The 12,059-nt window shown below is 50.6% G+C and overlaps 1 protein-coding gene across 23 annotated transcripts in view; it reads left to right on the top strand.

Annotated features, from left to right (window-relative positions):
- LOC118508926 overlaps window positions 1-12,059 on the top strand; it is a 139,557-nt gene that overhangs the window by 107,597 nt on the left and 19,901 nt on the right. For 16 of the 23 annotated variants that reach the window (XM_036048809.1, XM_036048832.1, XM_036048813.1 and 13 more), the window contains 18 exons: window positions 450-770; window positions 1,012-1,323; window positions 1,411-2,421; window positions 2,510-3,160; window positions 3,402-3,713; window positions 3,801-4,133; window positions 4,200-4,811; window positions 4,900-5,550; window positions 5,792-6,103; window positions 6,191-7,201; window positions 7,290-7,940; window positions 8,182-8,493; window positions 8,581-8,913; window positions 8,980-9,591; window positions 9,680-10,330; window positions 10,572-10,883; window positions 10,971-11,303; window positions 11,370-11,981. The exons of 1 other annotated variant lie outside the window; for it this stretch is intronic. In XM_036048809.1, coding sequence (XP_035904702.1) covers window positions 450-770; window positions 1,012-1,323; window positions 1,411-2,421; window positions 2,510-3,160; window positions 3,402-3,713; window positions 3,801-4,133; window positions 4,200-4,811; window positions 4,900-5,550; window positions 5,792-6,103; window positions 6,191-7,201; window positions 7,290-7,940; window positions 8,182-8,493; window positions 8,581-8,913; window positions 8,980-9,591; window positions 9,680-10,330; window positions 10,572-10,883; window positions 10,971-11,303; window positions 11,370-11,981 — 9,342 coding nt within the window. Of the gene's footprint in view, window positions 1-449; window positions 771-1,011; window positions 1,324-1,410; window positions 2,422-2,509; window positions 3,161-3,401; window positions 3,714-3,800; window positions 4,812-4,899; window positions 5,551-5,791; window positions 6,104-6,190; window positions 7,202-7,289; window positions 7,941-8,181; window positions 8,494-8,580; window positions 9,592-9,679; window positions 10,331-10,571; window positions 10,884-10,970; window positions 11,304-11,369; window positions 11,982-12,059 lie in introns of all 23 variants that reach the window. 6 more of the 23 variants (XM_036048814.1, XM_036048831.1, XM_036048833.1 and 3 more) reach the window with 4 other exon arrangements.

Genomic DNA, 12,059 nt, shown 5'->3' with positions numbered 1-12,059 from the left:
TACAAACGCATTTTTTCAAGTAGTTCCTAAAACAATTTAAAAAGAAAAACGAAATTTCAATACACTACAACAAATACTATAAATTAAATATATTTACATGGCATTATTTTATAAATACGTACTGGGAAATAAGTCCGGGAGGAATTATGAAATAGCGCGAAAGCTTCCGCTTATTTGAAGAGAATTCAAGCAGGTAAGTTTGAGAATTCTCCAACTTTATCGCCGCACGCTGCTTGAATCCAAATATATATTACAACCAAATCAATCACTTATTCAACACAAACGCTACGGAAAGGAAAACACAAGCTTTCAAATATTATTACCAATTGAACAACACGAAGCTGCTTCACACACAAGTATAAGGAACAAATCTGTGCAAACGCTTTTTTATCAACGCAATAATAAGCAAACAAAAACTAAACAAAACTGTTTGGTTTCAAAATTTGCAGAAGATGTACCAGATATCAATCCATGCAACCCAAGCCCGTGTGGAGCCAACGCTCTATGCAGGGAACAAAACGGTGCTGGATCATGCACATGTATCGAGGATCACTTTGGAAACCCCTACGAAGGATGTCGTCCAGAATGTGTGCTCAACTCGGACTGCCCATCAAACAGGGCTTGTGTGAGGAATAAATGTCAAGATCCTTGTCCAGGCACTTGCGGTCAGAATGCTGACTGCCAGGTCGTGAATCACCTGCCCTCGTGTACCTGTTTCCCTGGTTACGAAGGAGATCCTTTCAGATATTGTAACATCCAACAGAGAGAACGTAAGGAACCCTTCTCCATTGAACACTTTGCCTCCTGCGTGCTTCACATCTTGCTTCACTCGACACAGCTTAGTTAGACAACAGTTGCTCACGGTTGACCCGCTTCCTCCTTGACAGCCCCAACGAAACATACGAAACACGAGACGTTTGACTTTGCAGCTCCCTTTCCCATTGCATTGCTTTCGCTCTATCTGTTGATCAGTTATGTTTAATGACACGTTGTGTCTCCCCTTTACTGCAGCGGTACAAGAGTACGTCAATCCTTGCCAACCAAGTCCCTGTGGTCCCAACAGCCAATGTCGAGAGGTTAATGGACAGGCAGTCTGCTCGTGTCTACCCACTTATGTCGGCTCTCCTCCGGGATGTCGCCCAGAGTGTGTGGTCAGCTCAGAATGTGCCTTGGATAAGGCATGTGTCAATCAGAAATGCGTTGACCCGTGCCCTGGAACATGTGGAACCAATGCTCGATGCAACGTCAATAATCACAGTCCCATTTGCTCATGTCAATCTGGATTCACAGGCGATCCGTTCACGAGATGCTATCCCATTCCACGTAAGCGCCCCTTTCTCGATAATCATGCCTTCCGACTAGAATCTTCCGTCTCCAACCCTACTGTCTCGTTGTTCTTTTCCACAACAGCTCCAGTACAAGACACACCAATCGTTGTAAGGAACCCATGCGTTCCCTCTCCGTGCGGTCCAAACTCACAGTGCCGTGATGCAAACGGCTCTCCTTCATGTTCGTGCCTGATCAACTACATTGGATCTCCGCCGAATTGTCGCCCCGAGTGCTCAATAAATGCGGAATGTCCGAGCAATCAGGCATGCATGAACGAGAAGTGTCGAGACCCTTGTCCTGGTTCGTGTGGCATCAATACCAGATGTAATGTGATCAACCATACTCCCATTTGCACTTGTGAGGAAGGATACACTGGAGATCCTTTCACAAGCTGTCGACCCATGCCACCGCCACGTAAGAATCTCCCTGCGTTGTTTTGTCTCTCAGATCTCTCCATAACGAGTCCCCTTCATCCAACAGCGCCTGAGCCCGTCAATGACGATCCGTGCAATCCTTCGCCCTGTGGGGCAAATGCACAATGCCAGAACGGTATTTGCACATGTTTGCCAGAGTACCAAGGCGATCCGTACCGAGGCTGCCGGCCAGAGTGTGTTTTGAACTCGGACTGCGCTCGGGATAGGGCCTGTATTCGTAGCAAATGTGTAGATCCTTGTCCGGGCACGTGCGGTCAAGATGCACTCTGCGAAGTGATCAATCACATTCCGATGTGCCGATGTCCGGATGGAATGGCAGGAAACGCTTTCGTGCAGTGTCGACCACAACAAGCTCCGGCTGTTACCAATCCTTGTAGTCCATCGCCTTGCGGTCCTAATAGCCAGTGTCGCGAGATCAACGGACAAGCTGTATGTTCCTGTGTCCCAGGATACATTGGAAGCCCTCCGACGTGTCGGCCAGAGTGCGTTGTGAGCGCTGAGTGCCCTCAGAATCAAGCGTGTACCAACCAAAAATGTAGGGATCCTTGTCCTGGAACATGTGGAGTAGGAGCCAGGTGCTCGGTTGTGAATCATAATCCAATTTGCAGCTGCCCGGAACGATACACGGGCGATCCGTTCGTACGCTGTCAGCCAATGAGTAGGTTTCTCCACCATATCATTCTCCCCTTGTTTTGGATCTTGATCGCTTACGATCACTCTCCCTTGTCATTCTTCATCACTTTCAGTCGAGCCTCCTGTACAAATGACCCCAAGCAACCCTTGCCAACCATCTCCTTGCGGACCAAATGCACAGTGCCGTGCAGTAGGCGATTCGCCATCTTGTACATGTATAGAGGGCATGATCGGTGCTCCACCCAATTGCCGTCCGGAATGTATCAGCAACTCTGATTGCTCAAACAACTTGGCCTGCATACGACAAAAGTGCCAAGATCCTTGTCCGGGCGCCTGTGGGGCCAACGCGGAATGTAGGGTTGTCAGCCATACGCCGATGTGCATTTGTGCCGTTGGATATACTGGCGATCCTTTCACACAGTGCGTACCTTTCCAACAAGATACTCCCAAAGATCAAACGACACCTTGCCTGCCCAACCCATGTGGAGCCAACGCTCTATGCAGGGAACAAAACGGTGCTGGATCATGCACATGTATCGAGGATCACTTTGGAAACCCCTACGAAGGATGTCGTCCAGAATGTGTGCTCAACTCGGACTGCCCATCAAACAGGGCTTGTGTGAGGAATAAATGTCAAGATCCTTGTCCAGGCACTTGCGGTCAGAATGCTGACTGCCAGGTCGTGAATCACCTGCCCTCGTGTACCTGTTTCCCTGGTTACGAAGGAGATCCTTTCAGATATTGTAACATCCAACAGAGAGAACGTAAGGAACCCTTCTCCATTGAACACTTTGCCTCCTGCGTGCTTCCCATCTTGCTTCACTCGACACAGCTTAGTTAGACAACAGTTGCTCACGGTTGACCCGCTTCCTCCTTGACAGCCCCAACGAAACATACGAAACACGAGACGTTTGACTTTGCAGCTCCCTTTCCCATTGCATTGCTTTCGCTCTATCTGTTGATCAGTTATGTTTAATGACACGTTGTGTCTCCCCTTTACTGCAGCGGTACAAGAGTACGTCAATCCTTGCCAACCAAGTCCCTGTGGTCCCAACAGCCAATGTCGAGAGGTTAATGGACAGGCAGTCTGCTCGTGTCTACCCACTTATGTCGGCTCTCCTCCGGGATGTCGCCCAGAGTGTGTGGTCAGCTCAGAATGTGCCTTGGATAAGGCATGTGTCAATCAGAAATGCGTTGACCCGTGCCCTGGAACATGTGGAACCAATGCTCGATGCAACGTCAATAATCACAGTCCCATTTGCTCATGTCAATCTGGATTCACAGGCGATCCGTTCACGAGATGCTATCCCATTCCACGTAAGCGCCCCTTTCTCGATAATCATGCCTTCCGACTAGAATCTTCCGTCTCCAACCCTACTGTCTCGTTGTTCTTTTCCACAACAGCTCCAGTACAAGACACACCAATCGTTGTAAGGAACCCATGCGTTCCCTCTCCGTGCGGTCCAAACTCACAGTGCCGTGATGCAAACGGCTCTCCTTCATGTTCGTGCTTGATCAACTACATTGGATCTCCGCCGAATTGTCGCCCCGAGTGCTCAATAAATGCGGAATGTCCGAGCAATCAGGCATGCATGAACGAGAAGTGTCGAGACCCTTGTCCTGGTTCGTGTGGCATCAATGCCAGATGTAATGTGATCAACCATACTCCCATTTGCACTTGTGAGGAAGGATACACTGGAGATCCTTTCACAAGCTGTCGACCCATGCCACCGCCACGTAAGAATCTCCCTGCGTTGTTTTGTCTCTCAGATCTCTCCATAACGAGTCCCCTTCATCCAACAGCGCCTGAGCCCGTCAATGACGATCCGTGCAATCCTTCGCCCTGTGGGGCAAATGCACAATGCCAGAACGGTATTTGCACATGTTTGCCAGAATACCAAGGCGATCCGTACCGAGGCTGCCGGCCAGAGTGTGTTTTGAACTCGGACTGCGCTCGGGATAGGGCCTGTATTCGTAGCAAATGTGTAGATCCTTGTCCGGGCACGTGCGGTCAAGATGCACTCTGCGAAGTGATCAATCACATTCCAATGTGCCGATGTCCGGATGGAATGGCAGGAAACGCTTTCGTGCAGTGTCGACCACAACAAGCTCCGGCTGTTACCAATCCTTGTAGTCCATCGCCTTGCGGTCCTAATAGCCAGTGTCGCGAGATCAACGGACAAGCTGTATGTTCCTGTGTCCCAGGATACATTGGAAGCCCTCCGACGTGTCGGCCAGAGTGCGTTGTGAGCGCTGAGTGCCCTCAGAATCAAGCGTGTACCAACCAAAAATGTAGGGATCCTTGTCCTGGAACATGTGGAGTAGGAGCCAGGTGCTCGGTTGTGAATCATAATCCAATTTGCAGCTGCCCGGAACGATACACGGGCGATCCGTTCGTACGCTGTCAGCCAATGAGTAGGTTTCTCCACCATATCATTCTCCCCTTGTTTTGGATCTTGATCGCTTACGATCACTCTCCCTTGTCATTCTTCATCACTTTCAGTCGAGCCTCCTGTACAAATGACCCCAAGCAACCCTTGCCAACCATCCCCTTGCGGACCAAATGCACAGTGCCGTGCAGTAGGCGATTCGCCATCTTGTACATGTATAGAGGGCATGATCGGTACTCCACCCAATTGCCGTCCGGAATGTATCAGCAACTCTGATTGCTCAAACAACTTGGCCTGCATACGACAAAAGTGCCAAGATCCTTGTCCGGGCGCCTGTGGGGCCAACGCGGAATGTAGGGTTGTCAGCCATACGCCGATGTGCATTTGTGCCGTTGGATATACTGGCGATCCTTTCACACAGTGCGTACCTTTCCAACAAGATACTCCCAAAGATCAAACGACACCTTGCCTGCCCAACCCATGTGGAGCCAACGCTCTATGCAGGGAACAAAACGGTGCTGGATCATGCACATGTATCGAGGATCACTTTGGAAACCCCTACGAAGGATGTCGTCCAGAATGTTTGCTCAACTCGGACTGCCCATCAAACAGGGCTTGTGTGAGGAATAAATGTCAAGATCCTTGTCCAGGCACTTGCGGTCAGAATGCTGACTGCCAGGTCGTGAATCACCTGCCCTCGTGTACCTGTTTCCCTGGTTACGAAGGAGATCCTTTCAGATATTGTAACATCCAACAGAGAGAACGTAAGGAACCCTTCTCCATTGAACACTTTGCCTCCTGCGTGCTTCACATCTTGCTTCACTCGACACAGCTTAGTTAGACAACAGTTGCTCACGGTTGACCCGCTTCCTCCTTGACAGCCCCAACGAAACATACGAAACACGAGACGTTTGACTTTGCAGCTCCCTTTCCCATTGCATTGCTTTCGCTCTATCTGTTGATCAGTTATGTTTAATGACACGTTGTGTCTCCCCTTTACTGCAGCGGTACAAGAGTACGTCAATCCTTGCCAACCAAGTCCCTGTGGTCCCAACAGCCAATGTCGAGAGGTTAATGGACAGGCAGTCTGCTCGTGTCTACCCACTTATGTCGGCTCTCCTCCGGGATGTCGCCCAGAGTGTGTGGTCAGCTCAGAATGTGCCTTGGATAAGGCATGTGTCAATCAGAAATGCGTTGACCCGTGCCCTGGAACATGTGGAACCAATGCTCGATGCAACGTCAATAATCACAGTCCCATTTGCTCATGTCAATCTGGATTCACAGGCGATCCGTTCACGAGATGCTATCCCATTCCACGTAAGCGTCCCTTTCTCGATAATCATGCCTTCCGACTAGAATCTTCCGTCTCCAACCCTACTGTCTCGTTGTTCTTTTCCACAACAGCTCCAGTACAAGACACACCAATCGTTGTAAGGAACCCATGCGTTCCCTCTCCGTGCGGTCCAAACTCACAGTGCCGTGATGCAAACGGCTCTCCTTCATGTTCGTGCTTGATCAACTACATTGGATCTCCGCCGAATTGTCGCCCCGAGTGCTCAATAAATGCGGAATGTCCGAGCAATCAGGCATGCATGAACGAGAAGTGTCGAGACCCTTGTCCTGGTTCGTGTGGCATCAATACCAGATGTAATGTGATCAACCATACTCCCATTTGCACTTGTGAGGAAGGATACACTGGAGATCCTTTCACAAGCTGTCGACCCATGCCACCGCCACGTAAGAATCTCCCTGCGTTGTTTTGTCTCTCAGATCTCTCCATAACGAGTCCCCTTCATCCAACAGCGCCTGAGCCCGTCAATGACGATCCGTGCAATCCTTCGCCCTGTGGGGCAAATGCACAATGCCAGAACGGTATTTGCACATGTTTGCCAGAGTACCAAGGCGATCCGTACCGAGGCTGCCGGCCAGAGTGTGTTTTGAACTCGGACTGCGCTCGGGATAGGGCCTGTATTCGTAGCAAATGTGTAGATCCTTGTCCGGGCACGTGCGGTCAAGATGCACTGTGCGAAGTGATCAATCACATTCCAATGTGCCGATGTCCGGATGGAATGGCAGGAAACGCTTTCGTGCAGTGTCGACCACAACAAGCTCCGGCTGTTACCAATCCTTGTAGTCCATCGCCTTGCGGTCCGAATAGCCAGTGTCGCGAGATCAACGGACAAGCTGTATGTTCCTGTGTCCCAGGATACATTGGAAGCCCTCCGACGTGTCGGCCAGAGTGCGTTGTGAGCGCTGAGTGCCCTCAGAATCAAGCGTGTACCAACCAAAAATGTAGGGATCCTTGTCCTGGAACATGTGGAGTAGGAGCCAGGTGCTCGGTTGTTAATCATAATCCAATTTGCAGCTGCCCGGAACGATACACGGGCGATCCGTTCGTACGCTGTCAGCCAATGAGTAGGTTTCTCCACCATATCATTCTCCCCTTGTTTTGGATCTTGATCGCTTACGATCACTCTCCCTTGTCATTCTTCATCACTTTCAGTCGAGCCTCCTGTACAAATGACCCCAAGCAACCCTTGCCAACCATCTCCTTGCGGACCAAATGCACAGTGCCGTGCAGTAGGCGATTCGCCATCTTGTACATGTATAGAGGGCATGATCGGTACTCCACCCAATTGCCGTCCGGAATGTATCAGCAACTCTGATTGCTCAAACAACTTGGCCTGCATACGACAAAAGTGCCAAGATCCTTGTCCGGGCGCCTGTGGGGCCAACGCGCAATGTAGGGTTGTCAGCCATACGCCGATGTGCATTTGTGCCGTTGGATATACTGGCGATCCTTTCACACAGTGCGTACCTTTCCAACAAGATACTCCCAAAGATCAAACGACACCTTGCCTGCCCAACCCATGTGGAGCCAACGCTCTATGCAGGGAACAAAACGGTGCTGGATCATGCACATGTATCGAGGATCACTTTGGAAACCCCTACGAAGGATGTCGTCCAGAATGTGTGCTCAACTCGGACTGCCCATCAAACAGGGCTTGTGTGAGGAATAAATGTCAAGATCCTTGTCCAGGCACTTGCGGTCAGAATGCTGACTGCCAGGTCGTGAATCACCTGCCCTCGTGTACCTGTTTCCCTGGTTACGAAGGAGATCCTTTCAGATATTGTAACATCCAACAGAGAGAACGTAAGGAACCCTTCTCCATTGAACACTTTGCCTCCTGCGTGCTTCACATCTTGCTTCACTCGACACAGCTTAGTTAGACAACAGTTGCTCACGGTTGACCCGCTTCCTCCTTGACAGCCCCAACGAAACATACGAAACACGAGACGTTTGACTTTGCAGCTCCCTTTCCCATTGCATTGCTTTCGCTCTATCTGTTGATCAGTTATGTTTAATGACACGTTGTGTCTCCCCTTTACTGCAGCGGTACAAGAGTACGTCAATCCTTGCCAACCAAGTCCCTGTGGTCCCAACAGCCAATGTCGAGAGGTTAATGGACAGGCAGTCTGCTCGTGTCTACCCACTTATGTCGGCTCTCCTCCGGGATGTCGCCCAGAGTGTGTGGTCAGCTCAGAATGTGCCTTGGATAAGGCATGTGTCAATCAGAAATGCGTTGACCCGTGCCCTGGAACATGTGGAACCAATGCTCGATGCAACGTCAATAATCACAGTCCCATTTGCTCATGTCAATCTGGATTCACAGGCGATCCGTTCACGAGATGCTATCCCATTCCACGTAAGCGCCCCTTTCTCGATAATCATGCCTTCCGACTAGAATCTTCCGTCTCCAACCCTACTGTCTCGTTGTTCTTTTCCACAACAGCTCCAGTACAAGACACACCAATCGTTGTAAGGAACCCATGCGTTCCCTCTCCGTGCGGTCCAAACTCACAGTGCCGTGATGCAAACGGCTCTCCTTCATGTTCGTGCTTGATCAACTACATTGGATCTCCGCCGAATTGTCGCCCCGAGTGCTCAATAAATGCGGAATGTCCGAGCAATCAGGCATGCATGAACGAGAAGTGTCGAGACCCTTGTCCTGGTTCGTGTGGCATCAATGCCAGATGTAATGTGATCAACCATACTCCCATTTGCACTTGTGAGGAAGGATACACTGGAGATCCTTTTACAAGCTGTCGACCCATGCCACCGCCACGTAAGAATCTCCCTGCGTTGTTTTGTCTCTCAGATCTCTCCATAACGAGTCCCCTTCATCCAACAGCGCCTGAGCCCGTCAATGACGATCCGTGCAATCCTTCGCCCTGTGGGGCAAATGCACAATGCCAGAACGGTATTTGCACATGTTTGCCAGAGTACCAAGGCGATCCGTACCGAGGCTGCCGGCCAGAGTGTGTTTTGAACTCGGACTGCGCTCGGGATAGGGCCTGTATTCGTAGCAAATGTGTAGATCCTTGTCCGGGCACGTGCGGTCAAGATGCACTCTGCGAAGTGATCAATCACATTCCAATGTGCCGATGTCCGGATGGAATGGCAGGAAACGCTTTCGTGCAGTGTCGACCACAACAAGCTCCGGCTGTTACCAATCCTTGTAGTCCATCGCCTTGCGGTCCTAATAGCCAGTGTCGCGAGATCAACGGACAAGCTGTATGTTCCTGTGTCCCAGGATACATTGGAAGCCCTCCGACGTGTCGGCCAGAGTGCGTTGTGAGCGCTGAGTGCCCTCAGAATCAAGCGTGTACCAACCAAAAATGTAGGGATCCTTGTCCTGGAACATGTGGAGTAGGAGCCAGGTGCTCGGTTGTGAATCATAATCCAATTTGCAGCTGCCCGGAACGATACACGGGCGATCCGTTCGTACGCTGTCAGCCAATGAGTAGGTTTCTCCACCATATCATTCTCCCCTTGTTTTGGATCTTGATCGCTTACGATCACTCTCCCTTGTCATTCTTCATCACTTTCAGTCGAGCCTCCTGTACAAATGACCCCAAGCAACCCTTGCCAACCATCTCCTTGCGGACCAAATGCACAGTGCCGTGCAGTAGGCGATTCGCCATCTTGTACATGTATAGAGGACATGATCGGTGCTCCACCCAATTGCCGTCCGGAATGTATCAGCAACTCTGATTGCTCAAACAACTTGGCCTGCATACGACAAAAGTGCCAAGATCCTTGTCCGGGCGCCTGTGGGGCCAACGCGGAATGTAGGGTTGTCAGCCATACGCCGATGTGCATTTGTGCCGTTGGATATACTGGCGATCCTTTCACACAGTGCGTACCTTTCCAACAAGATACTCCCAAAGATCAAACGACACCTTGCCTGCCCAACCCATGTGGAGCCAACGCTCTATGCAGGGAACAAAACGGTGCTGGATCATGCACATGTATCGAGGATCACTTTGGAAACCCCTACGAAGGATGTCGTCCAGAATGTGTGCTCAACTCGGACTGCCCATCAAACAGGGCTTGTGTGAGGAATAAATGTCAAGATCCTTGTCCAGGCACTTGCGGTCAGAATGCTGACTGCCAGGTCGTGAATCACCTGCCCTCGTGTACCTGTTTCCCTGGTTACGAAGGAGATCCTTTCAGATATTGTAACATCCAACAGAGAGAACGTAAGGAACCCTTCTCCATTGAACACTTTGCCTCCTGCGTGCTTCACTTCTTGCTTCACTCGACACAGCTTAGTTAGACAACAGTTGCTCACGGTTGACCCGCTTCCTCCTTGACAGCCCCAACGAAACATACGAAACACGAGACGTTTGACTTTGCAGCTCCCTTTCCCATTGCATTGCTTTCGCTCTATCTGTTGATCAGTTATGTTTAATGACACGTTGTGTCTCCCCTTTACTGCAGCGGTACAAGAGTACGTCAATCCTTGCCAACCAAGTCCCTGTGGTCCCAACAGCCAATGTCGAGAGGTTAATGGACAGGCAGTCTGCTCGTGTCTACCCACTTATGTCGGCTCTCCTCCGGGATGTCGCCCAGAGTGTGTGGTCAGCTCAGAATGTGCCTTGGATAAGGCATGTGTCAATCAGAAATGCGTTGACCCGTGCCCTGGAACATGTGGAACCAATGCTCGATGCAACGTCAATAATCACAGTCCCATTTGCTCATGTCAATCTGGATTCACAGGCGATCCGTTCACGAGATGCTATCCCATTCCACGTAAGCGCCCCTTTCTCGATAATCATGCCTTCCGACTAGAATCTTCCGTCTCCAACCCTACTGTCTCGTTGTTCTTTTCCACAACAGCTCCAGTACAAGACACACCAATCGTTGTAAGGAACCCATGCGTTCCCTCTCCGTGCGGTCCAAACTCACAGTGCCGTGATGCAAACGGCTCTCCTTCATGTTCGTGCCTGATCAACTACATTGGATCTCCGCCGAATTGTCGCCCCGAGTGCTCAATAAATGCGGAATGTCCGAGCAATCAGGCATGCATGAACGAGAAGTGTCGAGACCCTTGTCCTGGTTCGTGTGGCATCAATGCCAGATGTAATGTGATCAACCATACTCCCATTTGCACTTGTGAGGAAGGATACACTGGAGATCCTTTCACAAGCTGTCGACCCATGCCACCGCCACGTAAGAATCTCCCTGCGTTGTTTTGTCTCTCAGATCTCTCCATAACGAGTCCCCTTCATCCAACAGCGCCTGAGCCCGTCAATGACGATCCGTGCAATCCTTCGCCCTGTGGGGCAAATGCACAATGCCAGAACGGTATTTGCACATGTTTGCCAGAATACCAAGGCGATCCGTACCGAGGCTGCCGGCCAGAGTGTGTTTTGAACTCGGACTGCGCTCGGGATAGGGCCTGTATTCGTAGCAAATGTGTAGATCCTTGTCCGGGCACGTGCGGTCAAGATGCACTCTGCGAAGTGATCAATCACATTCCAATGTGCCGATGTCCGGATGGAATGGCAGGAAACGCTTTCGTGCAGTGTCGACCACAACAAGCTCCGGCTGTTACCAATCCTTGTAGTCCATCGCCTTGCGGTCCTAATAGCCAGTGTCGCGAGATCAACGGACAAGCTGTATGTTCCTGTGTCCCAGGATACATTGGAAGCCCTCCGACGTGTCGGCCAGAGTGCGTTGTGAGCGCTGAGTGCCCTCAGAATCAAGCGTGTACCAACCAAAAATGTAGGGATCCTTGTCCTGGAACATGTGGAGTAGGAGCCAGGTGCTCGGTTGTGAATCATAATCCAATTTGCAGCTGCCCGGAACGATACACGGGCGATCCGTTCGTACGCTGTCAGCCAATGAGTAGGTTTCTCCACCATATCATTCTCCCCTTGTTTTGGATCTTGATCGCTTACGATCACTCTCCCTTGTCATTCTTCA

The sequence above is a fragment of the Anopheles stephensi genome, chromosome 3 (assembly GCF_013141755.1).
Source record: "Anopheles stephensi strain Indian chromosome 3, UCI_ANSTEP_V1.0, whole genome shotgun sequence".
NCBI classification, from domain to species: domain Eukaryota; kingdom Metazoa; phylum Arthropoda; class Insecta; order Diptera; family Culicidae; genus Anopheles; species Anopheles stephensi.
Note: the sequence above shows the minus strand (reverse complement) of the source record. Positions and strands in the feature narration are given on the sequence as shown.